Below are 25,141 nucleotides of genomic sequence, written 5' to 3' on the forward strand. Positions count from 1 at the left end.
ACGTGCTGCTCAGTGACTGAACACTCAGCAGGGGACCCAAGTCCATGCGAGGCTAGCACCAATTAAAGCTAGCCTGCGCTACTTAATAGGCAGTCTGCACCTCTTAAAGGGGAGGTGTATTCTGCCTGCAGCAGACCATTGAACTAATTGGGGAAGACAGTGGAAAAGAACAATTAATGATGGCACAATAGGGGAGAGAGCATGCACCAAGGTTCTATAATGCAGCACTGGAGGCCTTGAGGCAGGAGGTCAAGAGGAGGCGAGAGGTCCTCTTTCCACAGGGGGCCAGGAGGCCCTCCAGGAAACAGAGCAAAGTGCTGTGGGAGCAGATAGCCACTGTGGTCAATGCCAGCAGTGTAGCCCTGAGGACGTGGACACAGTGCAGGAAGAAGTTTAATAACCTCACATGAGTGGTCAAGGTCAGTCAATTCATCTTTAAATGCCATATCCCACCATCTGCACCACTAGCCTCACACACAGCTCAATGCACCACACCCCCATCACTCACCTAACAACAATCTCTATCTTCACACAGTTACCGCTGCTGCAAGACTCACACCTACATCTCACAGCTTCCACACTCTATCAGCTATGCAACCATGACAGGCACATCACCCAAACACATTGCACCACACTCACTGACATACTTCCCTTTCTCTTGCAGGAAAAGGTGGTGCATAACCGGCGCCAGCAGAACCTAACCAGCAGGGGACAGGCTCGCCTACATCACCTCACCCCCACGGAGGAATCGTTGCTAGCAATACTTGGGAGGGGCATGGCTGAACCAATGGCCAGCAGCATGGCTGAAAGAATACAAAATGTCAGTATCCTCATACGTTATCCTCCTTCTCACATCCCGCTTCTCCCTCATCCCACAATCGCTTCTGATTTACAAGCTGCACATGGTGTAAGCATACACCTCTTGCTTTCCCCCCTCCCTCACCACAACACTACCCTTGTGCCTTTCTCATTTCAGAGATTCAAGAAATCCAACCTGTCCAGCCAGTGGTTGAAGAAGAATAGGGAGAGGAAAGTGATGAAGAAGAAGAAACACTGTCACTCGATCTGACACTCGCAGTCACCAGCTCAGGTACTGGCACCGCGTGGAATTTAGAGGGTAGCTTAGAGGCAGGATCAGCACGTGGTGAGTCACCAGGCACGAGTGGGCTGCAGCCAGGACAGGTGCCAGCTCCCCGGAGGGCAAGGTCACACACAAATTCTACTGCAGTGGACTCAGATGAGGACTTCGATGGGGCAGCCTACAGAAGAAGGCTGATGGGTATGCACAATGAAATGCTTAGTGCATTGGCAGACCTGCCAGAAAGCCTGAGTGCAATGTCAAGGAGCATGGAGGAGTCCGGCACCAACCATGCGCAGAGCTTGGAGCCCATGATTTTTTCAGCATGAAAGGGGTGGGCAGATCCATTAGTGCACTTGTGGACCCAACCATGATACAGCGTCTGATGGCTGATGTCTCAGCTTCCATTGCAGCAGAAGCGGAAGTCACCCAACGTCTGAGTGTTGCAGTGGAAGCTCAGACTTCTGTCATGCAAACTCAGACTACTGCCATTGTAGCTGCATTTACCAGAGTGGAAAGGGGCTTCCAGGGTGTCACAGCAGTCTAGCAATCTGTCCTCCAACAGATGGCTAGGAATCCTGAGGGAGTGGCAGTGGCTCCATGGAGGAAGAACCTGCTGTTCTCTCTCAGGATGATTGCATTCATTCTCTCACCATGGCCACTCTGCCAGTGCCCTCGCTGTTGCCAGTCAGTCAGTCAGCCAGCCCATGCTGAGGTGGTGCAGTCCGAAGCCAGCCTGTCTAGGCCCAGAGGTCATCCTGCAAGGCCATCTGCAGTCTTCCCCACTGAAAGTCAGCAGCCTTCCACTGTAGTGTATGTACCTTTAAGGGGAGAACTACTTTTTACAGCTCCTGTATACTGTAGTACCGGCAGTGACCACACCTGTATATAAACCCTGAGTAGGGATCTGTACTGTTAGTTTTAGAGTAACCCTCATCCAGTAAACACCTGTTGATTGTTCCTCTGCAGTCTCTCTATTTATTGAAGGACACCATACATCAAGATTCACGGATTTAACATTGGCGACGAGTGGATTCAAACCTACCTGCAACTAGAAGGCCGAGTCCAGAAATACGGGCGTCGAACATCCAGAGAAGACTTGAGCATCGCAGAGGAGGCTGTGGAGAGCTGGGCTTGGTTCTCCAGTCACGACGATCCAGCGCAACGGGCTGGCAACAGGTACGGCGCAGACCCTTCCCAGACAGCGGTGGCTGGAGCCGACCGACGGCACAGAAAAAGGCCGAGCAGCGTCGACGGGGTAAGAGAGAGGGTAAAGCGCACAGGGCGCAGCCGGGGTTGAAGACCGAGCGGCATCGACGGAAAAAAAAAGAGAGAGAGGGTAAAGCGCACAGGGCGCAGCCGGGGTTCAGGTCCGAGCAGCGTCAACGAGAGAGGCGCGCAGGAAAACGCACAGAGCGCGGCCGGGGTTCAAAGGCTGAGCAGCGTCCACGGGGGAAGAAAGGAAAGCACCGGAGATGCCATTTGAGCCGCAGCGGAAAAGAAGGGAGTGTGCGGGAGACGCCATTTTTGAGCCACAGCGGAGAAGAAGGGAGCGTGCGGGAGACGCCATTTTTGAGCCGCAGCGGAGAAGAAGGGAGGGCGCGGGAGACGCCATTTTTAGCCAGCGGAGAAGATGGGAGAGCGCGGGAGACGCCATTTTTAGCCAGTCTAACCACACCCAGGGATGCCGAAGAGTGGCAGTGTCACAGCATTCGACAATGAAGTCGAAGATTGGACGACATATGTAGAACGCATAGAAGTGTACTGCAAGGCAAATGAAGTGCCAGATGCCAGGAAAGCACTGGTATTGTTGAATTCCATGGGTGCAAAAATGTATGGCTTACTGCGAAACCTAGTAACCCCAGAGAAGCCAGTGGAAAAGGATTTTGAAAGCATAGTGGCAATCCTACAGGACCACTTAAACCCCACACCGCTGCTGATAGCAGAAAGATTTAAGTTTCACAAAAGGAACCAGCATAAAGACGAAAGTAATGCTGAGTATTTAACAGAACTGCACAAGATATCGAAACACTGCCAGTTTGGAACGGGAATAGCAGATACTTTAAGGAACAAGTTTGTGTGTGGGCTTCAAAGTGAAGGAACCCAGAAACGGCTTCTATCAGAAAAGGATCTTACGCTGGACAAGGCTTTCAGCATGGCAGTATCACATGAAGCAGCCGCACGGGGCGCTGCAGAGATACAACGGAGACCGCAAGAATATGGCCCAAATGAAATGTCATATGGAGCAGTGAAGTGTTATCGCTGCGGCAGAACAACACACGACCATAAGGATTGTTGGTTCAAGGACCAAGTGTGCAGACAGTGTGGAAAAGTAGGACACATAGCAAGAGTCTGCAGGTCAGGAAAGAAAACCAGCAGCAAGAAATCTCCACAGGAGAAGTACAAAAAGGTACATAAGGTGACGGAGAGTAGTTCAGACGAACAGAAAAGTGATACAGACTCCGGAAGCAAGGAGCTGGGTTGTCTGAAACTACATAATGTAATCAAAATGGAGGATCACCAAACTATCTGGGTCACGTTCAAGATAGACGGAGTCCAAGTGAAAATGGAATTGGACACAGGATCAGCCCTAACAGTCATAAACCGAAGGGACTACAAGCGGCTATTCTCACATATACCCTTGAGAGATACAGAGATTGTCTTGAAGACGTACACGGGGCAAAAAGTCTACCCCAAAGGAAAAATAAGGGTGAACGTAATATACAACGGAAAGGAAACACCAAAAATGGACCTATATGTATTGCCAGATGGAGGACCACCACTACTAGGACGTGAATGGATCCGGAAGATACAGTTAGATTGGCATTCCATACAAGCACTGACGGTAGATGCCAAAAAGGATGACGACGTCACACCTGGATGACTGTCAAAAATGGTAACTGACGCACAAGAAGTGTTCCAGGAGGGACTCGGAACACTAAAAGGCGTAACAGCAACGATCAAAATAGAGGAAAATGCAAGCCCAAAGTTTTTTAAGGCCAGACCAGTGCCTTATGCGATCCGCCCAGCCGTCGAAGCAGAGCTGGAAGGTTTGGAACGTTCTGGAGTACTGTCCAAAGTGGACTGGAGCGAGTGGGCTACACCCATCGTTCCTGTAATGAAGAGGTCGTTGAGTAATACGCCTGGGGAACCAAAGAAGGTTCGCATCTGTGGGGACTTTAAGGTGACAGTGAACCCAGTCCTTCACACGGCACAATATCCGCTTCCGAGGATTGAAGATATTTTCGCCTCGCTATCTGGAGGAAAACGCTTCACTAAGATTGATCTGGCCCAGGCGTACCTGCAAATGGAGGTAGAAGAAGCCTCGAAACAGTACCTCACGATCAACACTCACTAAGGTCTCTACCAATACAACCGGCTGGTGTTCGGGGTAGCATCAGCTCCTGCTATTTGGCAAAGGGCAATGGATCAAGTCCTGCAAGCGATTCCAGGGACCCAGTGTTATTTGGATGACATCCTGGTCACGGGCGAAAATGACAGTAATCACCTCGCCAACCTGGAGCAGGTGCTCACTAGATTGAAGGAATATGGGCTCCGAGCTAATCGCCACAAATGCGAGTTTTTCCAGAAGCAGATCTCGTATTGTGGCCACGTTATTGATGAAGAGGGGTTACATAAGTCCCCTGAAAAGATTGAGGCAGTAGTCAAGGCTCCAGCACCGGAAAATGTGTCACAACTGAGGTCGTTCCTCGGGCTGGTGAACTACTACTATAAGTTCTTGCCGAATTTGTCTACAGTACTACACCCACTGAACACCCTACTGCAAATGGGGGTACCATGGAAGTGGAATGACGAATGTAAACGAGCTTTCCAGAAGTGCAAAGAATTGATCACATCAAAAGAGGTGTTGGCTCATTTCAACCCAGCACTACCAATTCGGTTGGCGTGTGATGCATCACCCTATGGTATTGGAGCGGTGCTGTCGCACAAATTCCCAGACGGCTTGGAGAGGCCAGTAGCCTTTGCGTCTCAGTCACTAACCTCAGCCGAGCGTAACTACGCCCAGATTGACAGGGAGGCCCTCAGCCTAGTGTGGGGAGTGAAAAAGTTCAACCACTATCTGCACAGGCAGAAGTTCACCTTGCTGACTGACCACCAACCACTTGTCTCCATCTTTAATCCAAAGAAGGGCGTTCCGGTGATGACTGCGCAACGGCTACAAAGATGGTCCCTTTTTCTAGGGGCGAACCAATATGAAATAGAGTATAAGGGCACGAAACAGCATGGAAACACTGATGGGCTATCACGCCTGCCACTGCCTACTGCGGAGGAAGCACCAGCAGTGGACCCTGTCGAAATATTTTATTCGACTATAATTGAACGCTTGCCAGTAACTAACGCGGATATAGAGAAGGAGACCCGAAATGACCCGACGCTGTCTCGGGTATATGATTTGACGGTGAAGGGATGGCCAACACATGGCGACTCACTGTTGCCAGCATTCTCATCCAGAAGAGAACAGCTGTCAGTATGCCAGGGGACCTTGATGTATGGATCCCGAGTGGTAATTCCACCCAAGTTAAGGGAGAGAGTGCTCAATGAGCTTCACGAAGGCCATCTGGGAGGGGTAAAAATGAAAAGCCTTGCTAGGGCTTATGTGTGGTGGCCGGGGATCGATCAGCAAATCGAGGACCTGACAAAGAGCTGCTCAGGATGCCAGAAGGTCCAAAATGCACCACCACATGCCCCTCTACACCCATGGGAGTGGCCCTCCTCTCCATGGCAACGGGTGCATATTGATTTTGCTGGTCCATTCATGCACTCAATGTTCTTAATAGCCGTGGATGCGCACTCGAAATGGCCTGAGGTGATCAAAATGTCCTCCACCACCACGGAGAAAACGATTGCAGTCCTACGGACCATATTTGCCAGGAACGGCTTGCCAGAGCAGATTTGCTCTGATAACGGACCACAGTTTGTGTCCGAAGAGTTTCGGTAATTTATGAGAAGGAATGGGGTAAGGCATTACACATCCACCCCGTATCATCCAGCCACAAATGGATTGGCTGAGAGGTTCGTACAAACCTTTAAAAAGGCAGTAAGGGCCATGTGCGATGACGACATTCCACTGCAGCATAAGGTGGACAATTTCCTGTTAGCCTACAGAAATGCGGCACATGCAGTTACCAACCAGACCCCGGCCATTATGTTCTTTAACCGAAGGTTGAGATCTCGTCTGGATTTGCTCAGACCAAATGTACGAAGAAATGTTGAGAATAAGCAATTCCAGCACATCAATGAGAAGCCGACAAGGAGCTTCAAGGTAGGGCAACCAGTCTTGGCCCGCGACTACCGAACAGAGAAATGGCAACCAGGAACGACATGCACACGGCAGGGGCCACTAATGTACACAGTGGATGTTGGGGAGAACATTGTGAGACGCCATGTCGACCAGATCCTCATGTCACAGGAACGAGTCAACCCCATGTCTCGCGTACCTGGTGATGAACCCGACATACAGGTAGCATCTACCCCAGAAACAGTAGCATCAGAAGCTGATGAACCAACCGACGACAGGGGGGCAGAATCGCCTCCGCACCAAGAGCAAGACACTCAGGAAAGGCGCTATCCAGAAAGGATCAGGAAGCCGCCCCAAAGACTGAATTTATAAATGGACTATTTTCAGTTAATATTGCATGTTAAAAGTGTTAACTGTTAAATGAATGTTATGGTACTGTTAATCTAAAAGGGGAGGAATTGTAGTGTATGTACCTTTAAGAGGAGAACTACTTTTTACAGCTCCTGTATACTGTAGTACCGGCAGTGACCACACCTGTATATAAACCCTGAGTAGGGATCTGTACTGTTAGTTTTAGAGTAACCCTCATCCAGTAAACACCTGTTGATTGTTCCTCTGCAGTCTCTGTCTGTTTATTGAAGGACACCATACATCAAGATTCACGGATTTAACATCCACCAGCCGTGCTGCAGCCACTTCATAGGAGTACTAGGACAGGCAAAGGCACACACAAGACAGGCACTAAGGGAATGCACAAGGGTGATTAATTGACTTTGTTATGTAATATTGGATGGATTGATGGATAAAGTTGGGTTTCTTTCGTGGTGGCTTTTACTGTAGCATAGTGGCCAAGTGAACGCTGTGCTACTTAGTAACAGAGGGATGGTAAGGTGTGGGACTATTGTTGAAAGGGGAATTGGGGTTGCATTCACTCATACCACAGTCGGATGAGTAGATCATGGACAGCCCAGGCAGAAAGGGGCTGTTTGAGTTGCCTCCTCCCTTCCGCTTCTACTCTTCTACTTCCTCCTCTTCTGCTTCTTCCTCTTTCGCTTCCTCCTCCTCAGCTGGTCGCCATATGCCTGGTGGTAAGCGCTGTGCCCTCATGATGGTGAGGTTGTGGAGCATGCAACAGACCATGATGAATCTTGAGACGCATTCTGATGAGTACTGCAGGGCTCCTCCAGAGTGCTCCAGGCAGCGGAGGCGTTGTTTAAGGACGCCAATGGTCTGCACTATCAGATTTTGTGTGGCAGCATGGCTCTCATTGTACGCATGCTGTCCCTGTGTGGTTGGGTTGCGGAGCGGAGTCATGAGCCAGGTGGTCAGTGGATAGCCTTTGTCGCCCAGTAGCCACCCTCTGCTTTATTTTGGTGGCTCAAAGGCTGAGGGAACAGCGGACTGGCACAGAATAAAAGCATCATGACTGCTGCCAGGATACCGGGCATTCACCATCATGATGTGCTGAGTATGGTCGCACACCAACTGTACATTCAGCGAGTGGTAACCTTTGCAGTTGTGATACATCTCAGCATTTAGATGCGGCGCCCGCAAAGCCATGTGCGTGCAGTCAATGGCATCCTGCACCATGGGGAAGTCCGCTATCCTGGCCAAGCCACGTGCACACTCTGCTTGCTTCACTCTTGTCCTCTCCTGGTATAAAGTACGTCTGTCACCTCTCTTATGCAGCAGTGGATGGCGAAATGTGAGATAGTACAGATGTCACCTGCTCCCGCCTGGAAGGATCCCGCCCAATGTTCCTTTATAGCTGTGCAGTTGCGCGCCTGCTTGGCCGTGCAGCACTCTGCAGCTTCCGCGCAGCCGCTCTTAAATAGGAAAACCACACCTGCGCAGTATTTTGAATGGGTCGCGCACCCAAAAAAAATTAAAGGGAACATTGATCCCGACTTGAAGAAATTCAGGGCTACAGTCACTTTCACAGCCAATGGTAGTACTGTCCCTGCCCTGGTGTGAGGCTGCAGGTCTGGTTGCAGAGGTGACAGAGTTCTGTGAGCACCTCCTTCATAAAGCACAGGCGCCTCAGACACTGCTCCAGGCTCAGGTTGAGGTAAAAGAATTGCACTCGGAAGACCTTAGGTGGGTAAGGCCTCCTGCTGAAAGCCCTTCTCTCCCTCCTCTTCCACCCTCTGTGAGCAGTTTGTCCTCTTCTTCGCTGCCTCTGTTCCATCTCCCTTTCATGCTGCAGGCCAAGGGGGATGACAACTACAGCACCCATGACTAGGAGCAAGTGGTCTGACCAGAACCCTTGAAGTCAGAAGCAAGGCCTTCTCCACTTGCAACACCACTCCCTGTCACCTCCCAACTTTAATCAACTCTGGAAAGCTCCAAAACCTTCCACAAACTTACACAGAGCCAGTAGAAATTAATCAGCAACTCATCTGAGAGTGGTTGATGATCCCTTTAAATATCGCTGGTAGGGGGTCCTTGCTGCTGCTCAATGCATGTTCAGCTGTGCAAGGTTAACACAAAGCATTAGTTCCAGCGATGATGACGAAAATAGCAGCGCTTGCGTCAAATCAACATTGCACACTGATTGACGTCATGAGCTGCCTACTCTACATACTTCTGGCACATGCTCCCAGTACCGATGTTAGCGCCCTCACCAAGATGGCGTACAGCATGGCCCGTACCAAAAGTGTGCGCGCGCTGCTCGGATGCCATTTTCAACCCAAAACGGCACCCGTAGTGCCCAAACAACAGGTGCTACGCAATCGAAAGTTTAGCTCCTAATCTACCTTTCCTAAGATCCTTGAAAATATTATCACCACTCACTTCTGTGCTGACTTCATTCACATTTCCTTGTTCAAGTCATTCCAATTGAGCTTCCACTCTTCCCACATCACTGAGGCTACCCTGGTCAGTCACTAATGACATTCATTATGACTACAACCATGGCATGTTATCCCTCCTTGACCTCTCCAATACAATTGGATATTCCATCTTCTTCTAGCACCTCGCCTCTGTAGTTCACTTAGCTCATGGTCAAACAGAACATTGAGGTTGTGAACTATCTGGTTCAGCCTGAGGAAGCTGCAAGGGAGGGGGTGCACTGTTTTGCTTCTCTTCACTTCTACCTTCAATTCAATTCAATTCAATTTTATTTGTCATATATGCAGCAGACGTGTGTACTGCACAATGAAATGTTGATTTTTACGAGTCCTCCCAACATTGGAATAAATATGGCATAACAATGATAAAAATACTAATAGAAATACTAATAGAAAGACAGTAATAATAAATAAAACAACAGTAATAAATAATAATAAATTAATCGTTCATGAGTCTTATGGCCTGGGGGTAGAAGCTGTTTCGAAACCTGTTGGTAAAAGACCGTATGCTTCGGTATCTCTTACCGGACGGGAGCAGGGCGAAGAGGTTGTGGCTGGGGTGACTCGCGTCTTTAATGATTCTCAGGGCCTTCCCCCGGCACCTCTCGGGGTAGATATCCTGCACAGCAGGTAGTTTAATTCCTATAGTGTGTTGTGCAGCTTTCACTACCATCTGTAGAGCCTTGCGGTCTGTGGTGGTGCAGTTGCCATACCAGGTAGTGATGCAGCCGGACAGGATACTCTCGATGGTGCACCGGTAGAAGTTGGTGAGAATCTGGAGGGCCATTCCAAATTTCTTCAGCCTCCTGAGGAAGAACAGGTGTTGGCATGCCTTCTTGGTTACAACGTCAATGTGAGGAGACCACGTTAAGTACTCCGTAATGAATACACCCAGGAATTTGAAGCTGCTGACCCTCTCCACCTCAGCCCCTTCGATGTAGATTGGGGTGTGTCCCTCCCCCTGCCGCTTCCTGTAATCCACGATCATCTCCTTTGTTTTGCTGATGTTGAGGGAGAGGTTGTTGTAATTGCACCATTCTCCTAGGGCTCTTACCTCCTCCCTGTAGCCTGTCTCGTCGCCATCTGTGATCAGGCCTACAACGGTAGTGTCATCAGCAAACTTGATGATGGAGTTGAAGTTGTGCGTGGCCACGCAGTCGTGAGTAAACAGGGAGTACAGAAAGGGGCTGAGCACACAACCCTGGGGAGCTCCCGTGTTCAGGATCAGTGTGGAGGAGGTGTTTCTGCCTATTTTCACCACCTGGGGTCTTCCCGTCAGGAAGTCCAGGATCCAGTTGCATAGGGAGGTGTTAAGTCCTAGCTCACTGAGCTTGTTGACAAGCTGTATCAGTTCGAAGGTAGCCATCACATTTTTTACAATAGCTTTTCCTCCCATCTGTGCACGAATACCTCTGAAGCACCCAAGATTTCATCCTTGGTCATTTTGTTTTCCTCCTTTAGATATTGTATTTCAGCGATATTGTCCTTAAGCACAGGATATCTTTACACATGTGTCTAACGACACTCAGCTCTACCTCTCCACTGTCACTCTTGACTCCATGATCATCTCTGTGGTCAGATTACTTGTCTAACAGTAAGTTGTGGATGAGCCAGAACTCCCTTCAGCTCAATATTGGAAAGGTGGAAGTTATCGTATTTGGCTCCCAATGAAAAACTCCTCTCATATCATTGCCCTCAACTCTAACCCCTTTCCTGGCTGCTTGCTCAGGCTGAACCAGATGGTTTGCATCCCCAGGGTTGTGTTCTAGCTAAATTTCAAACCCCATATCATATCCATAAATGCTTAATTCCACTTTCACAACATTGTGCACCTCTACCTTTAGCTCACCCCCATGCAGCTGAAGCCCTTATCCATCATTATCTCCAGAACAATATCCTTCTCCCTGGCCTGCCAATATCCATTCTACACAAACCCCTACATACCCAAGACTCTGTTATCTGCATCTTGTTCCACAACAAGGGGGAGAATTTCTATGAAGTTCTCTGCTTTCCTGCCATTTCGACGGAAACCCTGGAGAAGCCCCGCAAACCCCCCATGGAAATTTCAGGCGGAAGAACCGCTCACCCAACACTCTTGCCATCATCAACCTTCATCAGCACCCTATCCCCCAAAATATCGAGTTCCAAATCATTATCTTCATTTACAAATCCCTCTCTCGCTTTGCCCCACCTTACCTCCAGCACTTCCTCCAGCCCTGTCCCAGTATGCACTCTTCAGTCCTCCAACTCGGACCTTCTGTGCATCCTACCATCCATTCAATCACCATTGATGGCAGAGCCTTGGCCCTACTCTCTGGAACCCTTTTCCTAAATCTCCCTCGCACTTTTTTCTTTCCTTTCAAAGGCCCTATTAAAAATCTCTTTTCAAACATGCATTTGATCACCATTCTGTACATTTCTGTCTGGTGTCCATTTTTACTCTGTGAAGCACCTTGGGACATTTTACGACATTAAAGGCGCGACATAAATATAGATTGTTAATGTTTTTGTTACTGTTGCAATCTATTTACGGACGTCATCCCAACTTTATAAATACACAGATCCCAAGGCCATTAATCGCTTAATAGCAAATAAGTGTCACGTACTGCTGTATTTTTAGAATTATTAAACAGCTAGAACATGTGCAACATTGAGTCCATTGAGTATTGTGTGATTGAAAAATAGAGTATATCCTGCTGCCAGAGGAACATAATTTCAAACTGCAAGAACATGACCTCTTTTAGATGTGGGACTTCTTTCTTCAGCAAGACTGAGGCTTGTAGATAAATTGACATTTTCTAAATTTCGTGAAACTATCACGCACAAGATTTAAGCGCTCCACCGCAGAATTACAGAAATGTTCATCAATTCTTCCTGTTAATTGATTTGTGAGTTGGGAACTGCGAAAAGATGCTTTATAATTAGTTGCTTTACTTTTCCTTTATGCTAATGATTCTTATTGGACAAATTTGTTAGCAGCAAAATTGCATGCATTCAGTTCTTGCAATTGGATCCATTAAAAACAACGAAAAAAGCGCAAGTCATTCTTTATTCATAACGGGAGAAAAATACAGCCCTCAATTTTTTTTCAAAATAAGCTATTTGGCTAATTATGATTTGTTTTGCAATTGGTAATGAGATGACACAGATGGACTAGATTTCACTCATCCATTGCCAATGGGTAGAAAATCTACAATTCCTTTATGTGATTTACAAACTTGGCAAAATGACATGCAAGGAATGTTAGCAAGATAGCAAACAGTATGTTTCTGAGGCGCATGAGTAAATATGTAGCTGGACTTGATAGTATGATGTAAAAGATATGAAATCAGATCAGATACTAAAAGGCATTCAGTACTGAGTTCATTTTAAAGTGGCTTAGTGAGGTACAAAGGGCATTTAACATCTACACGTGTATTTTGTTCTGCATGATTAGTTAAAGAAAATTATTTTACCAAACTGGGGTGGCTGAGAATGGCAGTTATTTACAAATAAAAAAAAGATACCCTTTCAATAATTGTTAATTTTTTCTTTAATTTTACACGCAAAACAAAATTAACTCAATTATTCTTTTTGAATTTTTTGATGTAACTTAGCAGAATGAAATCCAACTTGTGCGGGATTTCCTGATGTCTACCATCTGATGGCAGGATCTGCAGGGAGAGAACAAACCACCTGAAACAGCCAGTTACTTCATTTACACATCAATTTGGGAGGTCTTAGGCTGGCATGCAAGTTTCTGCTGTCCATGCATGCGGGGCACTTGATGTTGAAGATACCCATATAAAATCAAATGCCCTGTATTGCTAGGTGGCGACAAAAAATAAAATATGTGTTTCAAGGGCCACAGTGGGTACTTTTGAAATCCTTTCAAAAAGCTTATTCTCAGCTGAATATCTTCATTTTTTTCACTTTCATCTATTTTTCTGCCTTCCGCTCTGAGGCTGCCATCTTTCCACTTCCCTCTCTCCCCATTCTAAAGAGGCGACAGTGGGCTTCTCCTTGCAAATAACAACAACAACTTGCATTTATATAGCGCCTCTAATGTAGTAAAACATCCCAAGGTGCTTCACAAACTAAATGATACCCCTGATTGTTGCTTTTTGGAAGGAGGAGCAAAGCAAGAAGGATAGGCTGGTCAGGCACACAGCAGCCACTGCTGGTAGCCGCACACCAGAATATCCTGACCCAGGCCCTCCTACCTCCAATTGACACAAGAGCAGGGATTATAGAGGCTGTACATCACAAAAGAAGCCACCGATGAGTTCTGTCCCTATTGCATTTTTGGGTCTTTTCTAACCTTCCTACCCTAGATTATTTTGGCACCCAGATCTTAGTTCACCATCATGGGTGAGTCTCAAAACTTTATACCTTTCAGTGTGCCTTTCCTTGACTTGAGAGCTAGATAAAATTTCGGCAACATGCCTAGGAAAACGAATTTCAAACCATATCTGATAAGTGCTTTTAGCTACTAAACTTACATTATGCTTGAATAAGGTTTCATTCCAGTCTTCAAAGCAGTACACCATCACATCAGATCTTAATTTAATTTTCAAATATCAAGCAAATTTATTTTACAGAAGATGAACAAGCACATAAGTACCAACGCTCATAGCATATAATTATACACTTACAGAAGACATCCTTCCACCTAACTCCTCAAATGGATGCATATTTAAGAAAAGATATACTTGCTCTCGAGGCAGTTCAGAGAAGGTTCACTCGGTTAATTCCGGAGATGAGGGGGTTGACTTATGAGGAAAGGTTGAGTAGGTTGGGTCTCTACTCATTGGAATTCAGAAGAATGAGAAGCGATCTTATCGAAACATATAAGATTGTGAGGGGACTTTATCGGGTGGATGCGGGGAGGATGTTTCCACTGATGGGTGAGACTAGAACTAGGGGGCATAATCTTAGAATAAGGGGCTGCCATTTCAAAACTGAGATGAGGAGAAACTTCTTCACTCAGATGGTAGTAAATCTATGGAATTTGCTACCTCAGAGAGCTGTGGAAGCTGCGACATTAAATAAATTTAAAACAGAGATAGACAGTTTCCGAGCTGATAAGGGAATTAAGGGTTATGGGGAGCGGGCAGGGAAGTGGGCTTGAGAGAGAGACACAGGATAAGGCTGCACCAAAGGACAAAGAGCCCAACTCAGCATTTCCCTTCCAACAGAGTTTATAGGCCACATCAGAGGAGGTCTACTTAAGGAGACTATGGGCTAAAAATTGGATAGCCCCCAAAAACAGGAGCGGGGATCATGAAGCACGATTAACCCATGCCCGTTCAAAGTAATGCGGACAGCACACAAACATTATGCTGCCTGCTAATTATAATGATAGTGGTGTGCAGCCCTGTGCTAAATGCGCTGCTGAGTGGCTGCACGCTCAGCAGGGGGCCCAACTTCGAGTGAGGTTAGTGCCAATTAAAGCTAGCCTGCACTTCTCAAAGCCAGCCTGCACCTCTTAAAGGGGAGGTACATTTTGGCTGCAGCAGGTACTGGAAGTCGTTGTAGAGGAGACCTACAGGAAGAGTGAGGATAGCGCAATATGGCAGAGAGAGGGCTCCCAGATTTTCAGATGCAGCACTCGTGGCCCTGGTGTGGGAAGTGGACAGGAGGAGAGATGTGCTGTATCCGCAGGGGGCCAGGAGGCCCTTCAGACAGATGCTGAGAAGGGAATGGGAGCAGGTATCTGTTGCTGTCAATGCAAGCAGTGTAGCCCCGAGGACCTGGATGCAGTGCAGGAAGATGTTTAATGACCTCACACGAGTGGTCAAGCTCACATGCCATATCCCACAAACTGCACCACTAGCCTCACACATTGCTTAATTCACCACATCCCCATTGCTCACCTACCAACAATCTCTATCAATCACAACTCATACCTCACATTCATATGCTCCATCTCACCCTCATACACTTACCACTGCTGCAAGCCTCACATCCACATCCCAGCTTGCACACACTGCCAGCTATTCAACCATGACAGCCACATCAGCCAAACACAGTGAACATAATAAAGTGCATTGACAGATGTGCAGGCTTTAGAGTTTATTTGTGGAGTTCAGTAGGATGACAGCCCTGGGAAAGAAGCTGTTCCTAAATCTGGTCGTTTGGGTGCGAATGCATCTGTAGCGTCTCCCAGATGGCAGGGGGGCGAACAGACTGTGGCTGGGGTGGATGGGGTCTTTGATGATGGTCTGTGACCTCCGTAAACAGCGTTTCTGGTATATGTGCTCTATGGTCGGTAGCCGGGTGCCAGTAATGCGTTGGGCAGTTTTGACTACCCGCTGCAGGGCTTTCTGGTCATAGTAGCTACAGCTGCCATACCATACTGTGATACAGTTCATCAGGATGCTCTCTATTGTGCAGCGGTAGAAGTTAGAGAGGATCAGGGGTGACAGGTTACATCCCTTCAGCCTCCTTAGGAAATATAGGCGCTGCTGGGCCTTCTTCACGAGAGAGGAGGTATTGAGGGACCAGGAGAGGTCTTCCGTGATGTGGACTCCGAGGAACTTAAAGCTGTCCACCCTTTCCACCACAGCCCCATGGATGTGGATTGGGGTGTGACTTCCGCCTTTAGACTTCCTGAAGTCCACAATGATTTCTTTGGTTTTCTTGATGTTAAGGGCTAGGTTGTTATCGGCGCACCACTTCACGAGATGCTGGACCTCCTCCCTGTAGGCTGACTCATCGTTGTTGGTGATCTGGCCTACCACCGTGGTATCATCCGCAAACTTGATGATGGTGTTGGAACCATGAACAGCCACACAGTCGTGGGTGAAGAGGGAGTAGAGGAGGGGGCTCAGCACACATCCTTTTGGGGCCCCCGTGTTCAGGGTCGGGGGGGAGGTGTGGTTACCTAATTTGACAGACTGGGGTCTGTTTGTTAGGAAGTCCAGGGTCCAGTTGCAGAGGGAAGTGTTCAGGCCAAGAGTGTTACTGAGGCACCGACCTGGGGGAGTGGCATTGGCTCCGTGGAGGATGAACCTGCTGTCCTCTCTCAGGATGACAGGATTCATCTTCCCACCACTGCCACTCTGCCAGTGCCCTTGCTGTTGCCTGTCAGCCAGCCAGCCCAGACTGCTGCCTCCCATGCTGAGGTGGTGCAGTCCGAAGCCGGGCCTACTAGGCCCAAAACTGCTCGAGGTCACCCTACAAGGCTATCTGCAGTCTTCCCCACTGAAAGTTAGCAGCCTTCCACCAGCCATGCTGCAGACACTGGGGTAGCACTGCATAGGAACACTAGGACAGGCAAAGGCACACAGAAGACAGGCACTAAGGGAATGCACAAGGGTGATTAGTTGACTTTTGAACAAAATATTGTAATGGTTTCATTCATAAAATTGGTTTAGAATGTTTGTTTTGTGGTGGCTTTTATTGTAGAATTGTGCACGCTGTGCTGGTCAGTAACAGAGGGAAGGTAAGGTGTGGGACTGTTGTTGAATGTGGAATTGGAGTTCCCAGTCCGATGAGTTGATCACGGACAGCCCGGGCAGAAAGGTGCTGTCTAGGTTGCCTCCTCCCTTCCGTTACCTGCTCTTCTGCTTCCTCCTCCTCTTCAGCTGCTCGCCGTATGCCTGGCAAGGCTGTGCCCTCACAATAGCAAGGTGGTGGAGCATGCAGCAGACCATGACGATCCTTGAGACATGCTCTGGTGAGTACTGCAGCGTTCCTCCAGAGCGGTCCAGGCAGCAGAAGCGTTGCTTAAGGATGCCAATGGTCTGCTCTATCAGATTCCGTGTGGCAGCATTGCTTTCGTTATATGCATGCTGCCCACGTGTGTGTGTGTTGCGCAGTGGAGTCATGAGCCAGGTGCTCAGCGGAGAGCCCTTGTCGCCCAGTAGCCACCCTCTGGTTTGTCGTGGTGGCTCAAATGTTGACGGTACAGCGGACTGCTGCAGAATGAAAGTATCATGGCTGCTGCTAGGTTACCGAGCATTGACTTGCATGATGCACTGAGTATGGAGCACACTAGCTGGACATTGAGGGAGTGGAATCCCTTCCGATTGTTGTACATCTCCGAATTGAGATGCGGTGACCGCAAAGCGGCCTGTGTGCAGCCAATGGCGTCCTGCACCATGGGGAAGCCTGCTATCCTGGCAAAGCCACGTCCTTGCTTCGCCTGCTTCTCTCTGGCAAGATGTGTGCGCGCGCTGCTCAGACGCCATGTGTGAGCCAATTCGGCACCTGTAGCACCCAAACAATAGGTGCTACACAACCACATTTTTAGCCCTCTACCTCACTAAGGAAATTTTGGAGAAACTCTTGTTCTGCTGAAACCATACCGCACTTATTTACCGTCTCGTATTGTTAACACTGACGCTCCTGCCACCACTATTTTTAAAGGTGCCATCCCATGGGCGGATTGATCGCCTGCCTGTTTTAGACAGTAGGCCTCTTTATTATGCATTACAAGCACAGTCCTGGTGTACATCAATTGGTAAACCCACCAAGGAAGAAAATCTAGCCCTATGTCTCTGCAAATACATTCTGCAAGGCAATACGCCAGCAATTAGTCCATAACTCCTCTTAATTCTGTATGATAAGGTAGTGACAGTTGTGTGTATGTGTGTGACCTCCTGCTACTTGTGTCAGCTGTGGCTCAGTTGGTAGCACCCTCCCCTCTGAGTCAGAAGGTTCTGGGTTCAAGTTCCACTCCAGAGACTTGAGCGCAAAAATCTTGTCTGACACTCCAGTGCAGTGCTGAGGAAGTGCTGCAGTGTTGGAGGTGCCATCTTTCAGATGAGACGTTAAACCGAGGCCCCGTCTGCTCTCTGAGGTGGACGTACTTAGCTTATGCGAGGCCTAGAACGGAGACTTGCTCTTCAGCGGTGCAGAGTTGTGCGCAACGTGTTACATCAAGTCTAGGAGCACAACGTACAGCCTATGCGTAAGGGAAGACACGCTCACAAAAGCTGTCAAAACTAAGCCATGCCCACAGAAACTTCTTTCAGTCTCTTCTATTGAAATTATATTTTAACAACTTGAGTGCAGAAAACATTGATAATTTTAAATATTAATTGTCATATTTTATATTTTTTTTAATGTTGCCACTGGGTACATGTATTTTATTGTGAAGTGATACCAGAACGGTTAACATCCTTTCATATGCACTCAAATGGGTTCCAATGTTTTCCTGCAAGGGCGACTAACACATTCGACCATTTAAGAAGTAGGTTTTAAGAGGACATTGAATGATCTTAAAGAGGTTTACGTGTCACACCAAAGTTCAATGTGAATTAAAGTTTGTGGCTACATCAAAAGTTCAGTGATTTGTCACAGGTCATTTTCACAATCATCCTCACTGTACAACTTCGATTAGATTTTGGAAATAATCCATATACATAATTTTGCTTTATTTTTTTCATCCAAACTCACAATTTATTAGTCCCTATGTATACAACTTCCTGTTTTGATACTCAGTAAAGGTGTATGTTTTATATCTCCTATAAGTAATGTTGTTTAACTTCAGAAAGAGATTACCAGCCATATCTTCAATGTTAATTTTCAGGATTAAAATAATTATTCAGACCTCATTTAAACTGGTAATAGATAAAGCTATTTTCCTTGTTATAGATGCATTATATTGTTTATTGTGTTGTTCATTTTTGAGTTGAAAGGACAGAATTGGTCACTGAAATCTGATTTAACTTTCTTATTTAACTTTCTTATTCAACTTTCCAAGTAATTAAAAAGAAACTCCACCGACAAAAAAAAGTTTTCTCCACCAAAACGATACATAGATCTTCTTTTAAGATGTGAAACAGGCTCCTGCGCCTGCTTTCACTAACCATCACATTTTCGGACGTAGTTGCTGGGCAATTAGCCCAACTCTAGGTCAGCAATTAGTGTTTCCCCGTCGGTGCGGTTCATCTGTACCCTGACAGATCGCAAGTTCGGGGGAAATTCTGAACTTGCGGTATATTTCAAATGCCGTACTCCAAGAGTACGCCGTCATACCCACCACAAAATATGTCTCATTAACTCTTGTTTCTCTCTCCATAGATGCTGTCTGACCTGCTGAGTATTTCCAGCATTTTCTGTTTTTATTACAGCATATCCTTCTTTTCTTCCTCGTGTGCTTATCTAGCTTCCAGTTAAATGCATCTATACTATTTGCCTCAAGCACTCCCTGTGGTAGCAAGTTTCACATTCTCACCACCCTCTGGGTAAAGAAGTCTCTCCTGAATTCCCTATTGGATTTATTAGTGAATATCTTATATTGATGGCCTCTATTTTTGTCTCCCTCACAAGTGGAAACATCTTTTCTACGTCTACCCTATTGAAACCTTTCATAATTTTAAAGACCTCTATTGGGTCACCCCTCAGCCTTCTCTTTTCTAGAGAAAAAAGAGCTCCAGCCTGTTCAATCTTTCCTGATAGGTATGACCTCTCAGTTCTGGTATCGTCCATGTAAATCTTTTTTTGCACCTTCTCCAGTGGCTCGATACAGGTCATACTAAATCCAGCTAATAATTAAAATTTAGTCTTAAAAGGTGAATCAGTTAGCTCTGGAAATGAGTAACTAAATAAATAAGTTCTGCACAATAAATTAAAAGAACAGATAATGGCAGCACAGGTTTTGTGTCGGGACTGCAGAATGTGGGAATTGGTGGACAGCGAGACTGTCCTGGATGACCACACCTATGGGAAATGTCTCTGGCTTGAGAGTTACTTCCGTTCACAGTTCTTAAGCTGGAGCGCGAGTTAGAGACACTCCGACACATAAGGGAGGTATTATGTCCGTGTATAATTGAGACACGGACTGCAGGAGCTGATTATAACAAGTCTTTACTGAATGGAGACAACCTGGAAACTGAAACTACAGAAGCCTGCTAGGGCCTTTTATACAGGGGTGGTCACTGCCGGTACTGCAGTCTGAGACCAGTTATTCCCTTAAAGGTACATATACAACAATTCCTCCCCTTTTAGATAAACAGTACATAACATTCATTTAACAACTAAATAATAAATAATTACAATTACAATTACGGTTGCTAGATACATTGGTTGAAGTTAAGCAATTATAAGTTCAGTCTTTGAGGAGGCTTCCTGATTCTGTCTGGATAACGCCTCTTCGGGATAGCAGGTTCTTCTGGCAAGGTTGAGTCGGGATCAATGTCGTTGTTTGGTTCGTCTGCTTCCAATATCACCGATTCTGCGGTAGATGCAATTGGTACTTCGGCTTCATCGCCAGGTGTATCAGATCGTGGTGTGGAGTTGACGTTTTCCAGTGACTCTAGAATCTGGTCAGCATGGCGTCTTACAATGCTCTCTCCAACGTCCACGGTATACATTAGAGGTCCTTGCCGTGTACAGATCGTTCCTGGCTGCCATTTCTCTGTGCGGTAGTCCCGGGCCAAAACTGGTTGACCTATCTTAAAACTCCTGGTCGGCCTTTCATTCATATTCTGAAACTGCCTGTTCTCCACATCTCTTCTGGCATTTGGCTTAACCAAATCCAAGCGGCATCGTAGTCTTTGATTGAAGAACATCATGGCTGGACTTTGGTTGGTAACCGCATGTGTCGCATTCCGGTAGGCAAACAAGAAGTTATCCACCTTGTGTTGTAGGGGTATATCTTCATTACACATTGCCTTGATAGCCTTCTTGAATGTTTGAACAAACTTCTCGGCCAATCCATTAGTGGCTGGATGATATGGGGCAGATGTGTAATGCTTAACACCATTGTTCTTTAAGAACCTCCGGAACTCTTCAGACACAAACTGTGGTCCATTGTCAGAGCAAATCTGTTCAGGCAGCCCATTCCTGGCGAATATGGTTCGTAAGACTGTGATAGTTTTTTCTGTGGTGGTTGAGGACATTTTTATTACCTCTGGCCACTTTGAATGTGCATCCACCGCAGAGTCCATAAAGGGACCAGCAAAATCAATGTGCACCCTTTGCCATGGAGATGAGGGCCATTCCCATGGATGTAGAGGGGCTTGTGGTGGGGCATTTTGGACCTTCTGGCATCCTGTACAGCTCTTGGTCATCTCTTCAATTTCTCTATCGATTCCCGGCCACCACACAAACACTCTGGCTAAGTTCTTCATTTTTATCCCTCCCAGATGACCCTCATGAAGCTCATTGAGCACTCTATCCTTCAATTTGGGTGGAATTACTACTCTGGATCCACACATCAAGGTTCCTCTGCACACTAACAGCTGTTCTCTTCTCGGTGAGAATGCTGGCAGCAGTGGTTCGCCATGTGCTGGCCATCCCCTCACCGTTAAATCATAGACCCAGGAGAGTGTCGGGTCATTTCGTGTTTCCTTTTCTATGTTTGCATTCATCACAGGGAGACATTCGACTATAGTCGAGTGGAATAACGCCACTGGATCCACTGCCAGTTCTTCTTCCACCATCGGCAACGGTAGGCGCAACAATCCATCAGCATTCCCATGCTGTTTAGTTCCTTTGTACTCGATGTCATATTGGTGTGCCCCTAGGAAAAGGGACCACCTCTGTAGCCGTTGTGCCATCATTATCGGTACGCCCTTCTGAGGGTTGAAAATGGAGACGAGAGGTTGATGATCAGTTAGTAGAGTAAATTTCTGACCGTGCAGGTAGTGATTGAACTTCTTCACCCCCCACACCAGGCTGAGGGCCTCTCTGTCAATCTGGGCGTAGTTATGCTCGGCTGAAGTTAACGAGCATGACGCAAAAGCTATCGGCCTCTCAGAACCATCAAGGAATTTATGTGACAGTACCGCCCCAATGCCGTAGGGAGACGCATCACACACCAGTCTTATCAGTAGTGATGGGTTGTAGTGAGCCAATACTTCTCTTGAAGTGATTAGGTCTTTACTCTTCTGAAAGGCCCGCTTACATTCATCGCTCCATTTCCATGCTACTCCCGTTCGTAGTAGGGCGTTCAGTGGATGCAGAATTGTGGACAAATTTGGCAAAACCTTATGGTAGTAATTCACCAATCCGAGGAATGACCTCAGGTGCGACACATTTTCAGGCGCTGGAGCCTTAACTACCGCTTCAATTTTGTCAGGGGACTTATGCAACCCCTCTTCATCAATCACGTGGCCACAATACGATATATGTTTCTTAAAAAACTCGCACTTGGGGCGATTGGCTCGTAGCCCATGTTCACGTAGTCTAGTGAGCACCTGCTCTAGGTTGGTAAGGTGTTCACTGTCATCTTCACCTGTCACTAGGATTCGTCCAAGTAACACTGAGTCCCCGGAATCCCTTGCAGGACTTGTTCCATCGCTCTTTGCCATATCGCCGGAGCTGATGCTACTCCGAATACCAGTCGATTATACTGGTAAAGACCTTTGTGAGTGTTTATCGTGAGATACTTCCTCGAGGATTCTTCAACCTCCATCTGCAAATATGCTTGTGCTAGGTCAATTTTTGTAAAACGCTTCCCTCCAGATAGTGAGGCGAAGATATCTTCTATCCTTGGAAGAGGATATTGTACTGTGTGAAGGACTGGGTTCACCGTCACCTTGAAGTCCCCACAGATGCGAACCTTCCTTGGCTCCTCAGACTTATTGTTTAACGTTTTCTTCATGACAGGAACGATGGGTGTCGCCCACTCGCTCCAGTCTACCTTAGATAACATGCCTGCATTCTCCAGATTCTCCAGCTCTGTCTCGACGGCTGGGCGAATTGCATATGGTACCGGTCTTGCTTTGAAAAACTTGGGAATTGCATTCGCCTCTATTTTTATCAAGGCGGTTACGCCTTTAAGAGTGCCCAGTTCTTGTTGAAATACCTCTTTGGCATCAGCTAAGATTGTTGACAATCGTCCAGGAGTGACGTCGTCATCCTTTTTACCAGCCACCGTCAGTGCCTGAATGGAGTGCCAGTCTAAACATATCTTTCTGATCCATTCACGTCCCAATAACGGTGGTCCACCATCTTGCAGAATGTAGAGATACAGATTCCGTATTTTCTTGCCGTTGTATTCGACAGGCACCCTTATTTTTCCTCTGGGGTATACTTTTTGCCCCGTATACGTCCTCAAGACAATGGATGTCTCTCTCAAGGGTATGTGTGAGAATAGCCGCTCGTAGTCTCGTCGATTCATGACGGTTAGAGCTGATCCTGTATCCAATTCCATTTTGACTTGGGACCCTGCTATCGTGAGGGTGACGCAAATGGTTCGGTGATCCTCTTTTGCGATTACGTTGTGAAGTTTGAGACAGCTTAGTCTCTTGTTCCCGGATTCACTATCGCTCATCTGGTCTTCGGAACTACTGTCCGTCATCTTTTGTACTTTCCTGTACGGTTCCTTAGTAGCCTTATTGTTGTCGTTGATCTTCTTCCCAGACCTGCAAACTCGTGCAATGTGTCCCATCTTTCCGCATTGCCTGCATATTTTGTCCTTGGACCAGCAGTCCTTCTGGTCATGGTTTGTTCTGCCGCAGCGATAACATTTTGCAAATCCCCGTGTCATTTCGTGGGTGCCGTATTCCTGTGGCTTTTGTTGTATTTCCGCAGCTCCCCTTGCTGCTGCTTCATACGATACTGCCACGCTGAAAGCCTTATCTAGCGTCAGCTCTTTCTCTGAGAGTAACCTCTTCTGGGTTCCTTCACTCAGGAGTCCACAGACAAATTTGTCCCGTAAGGTATCTGCCAGTCCTGCTCCGAACTGGCAGTGCTTTGATAGCTTGCGTAGTTCCGTAAGGTAATCAGCATTGCTCTCATTTTTATGCTGATTTCTCCTGTGGAATTTAAATCTTTCTGCTATCAGCAGTGGTGTAGGATTTAGGTGTTCCTGTAGGATAGCAACAATTTTGTTAAACTCTTCGCCTTCGGTTTGGCTGGAGTAATCAGGTCCCGCAATAGGCCGTACATTCTTGGGCCCATTAAATTTAGCAATACCGATGCCTTTTTCTCATCGGCTATTTCGTTTGCCTCGCAATATACCTCGACTCTTTCCACATACGTGGTCCAGTCTTCTATTGCATTATCGAAGGCAGTGATATCGCCAGTCTTTGGCATCTTGAAAATCTAAGATGGCGCCTCCCGCGCTTTGCCTTCGTCCCCGATGGATCAAAATGGCGCCTCCCGCGCTTTTCCTTCTTTCCCGCCAAGTTAAGATGGCGCCTCCCGCGCTTTCCCACCGCTGCCGCTGCTGCCAACGCTGTTGCTGGCGATTATATTTATTTTACTATCCTGTAACGGCGACGCCCTATGGTCTTCGCGCCTCCCCGATCGCTGCTGCCAACGCCACTCTCCGCGGTATTTTTATTTTTCTATTGCGCTTCAATATTTGCTCTGTTAATTGAAGAACCATTCCCGTCATGGAGCGGACCCTCTGGGACACTTCCCTCCCTCTTCTTAGGTCCGAACGCTGCCCGGCTTCGAAGCACCGGCCGCACCCTGTGTGCTCCACCCTCTCTCTCTCTCTTTGCTTCCCGACTCGCTGCCCGGCCCCGTTGCAGAGCCACCCGATCGAGCTCTAGCCCGCCGCAGCCCAGGAAGGATCAGTGCACTACCTGCCACCAGCCCGATTAGCTGGGAAACCACAGACTGGAGAACCAAGCCTGGCTCTCGACAGTCTCTCCTGCACTTTTCAATTCGATGATTTGGAGGGCGGTTGCCCACGGTCGACGCCTGTTTCTCGAGTTTCTTTGAATTATTTTTTTTTTTTTCTGGCTTCGACCTTCAATAACGTCGTCTGAGGTGCTGCTGAGTTGCAGGTAAGTTCGTTTCTTACTTGTCGCCAGTATTATGTCCGTGTATAATTGTGACACGGACTGCAGGAGCTGATTATAACAAGTCTTTACTGAATGGAGACAACCTGGAAACTGAAACTGCCTAAGCCTGCTAGGGCCTTTTATACAGGGGTGGTCATTGCCGGTACTGCAGTCTGAGACCAGTTATTCCCTTAAAGGTACATACACAACAGGAGGGATGAGGAATTTTTGGATAGTTTACTCCAGAACACAGTCACAACAAGTCAAGAGATAAAGGTACAGG

General features: G+C 47.2%; 1 protein-coding gene across 4 annotated transcripts in view; it reads left to right on the plus strand.

The window, feature by feature from the left end:
* Positions 1-25,141, plus strand: part of abhd3 (abhydrolase domain containing 3, phospholipase) — a 144,084-nt gene that overhangs the window by 4,112 nt on the left and 114,831 nt on the right. For 2 of the 4 annotated variants that reach the window (XM_085992805.1, XM_085992807.1), the window contains exons 2-3: positions 665-820; positions 977-7,047. The exons of 1 other annotated variant lie outside the window; for it this stretch is intronic. In XM_085992805.1, coding sequence (XP_085848931.1) covers positions 4,503-6,038 — 1,536 coding nt within the window. In that variant the 5' untranslated portion in view covers positions 665-820; positions 977-4,502 and the 3' untranslated portion in view covers positions 6,039-7,047. Of the gene's footprint in view, positions 1-664; positions 7,048-25,141 lie in introns of those variants that run through there. One more of the 4 variants, XM_085992806.1, reaches the window with a different exon arrangement.

This window comes from Somniosus microcephalus, chromosome 7 (assembly GCF_052327205.1).
Source record: "Somniosus microcephalus isolate GS21.2 chromosome 7, FLI_Smic_1.0, whole genome shotgun sequence".
In the NCBI taxonomy this organism is placed as follows: Eukaryota; Metazoa; Chordata; class Chondrichthyes; order Squaliformes; family Somniosidae; genus Somniosus; species Somniosus microcephalus.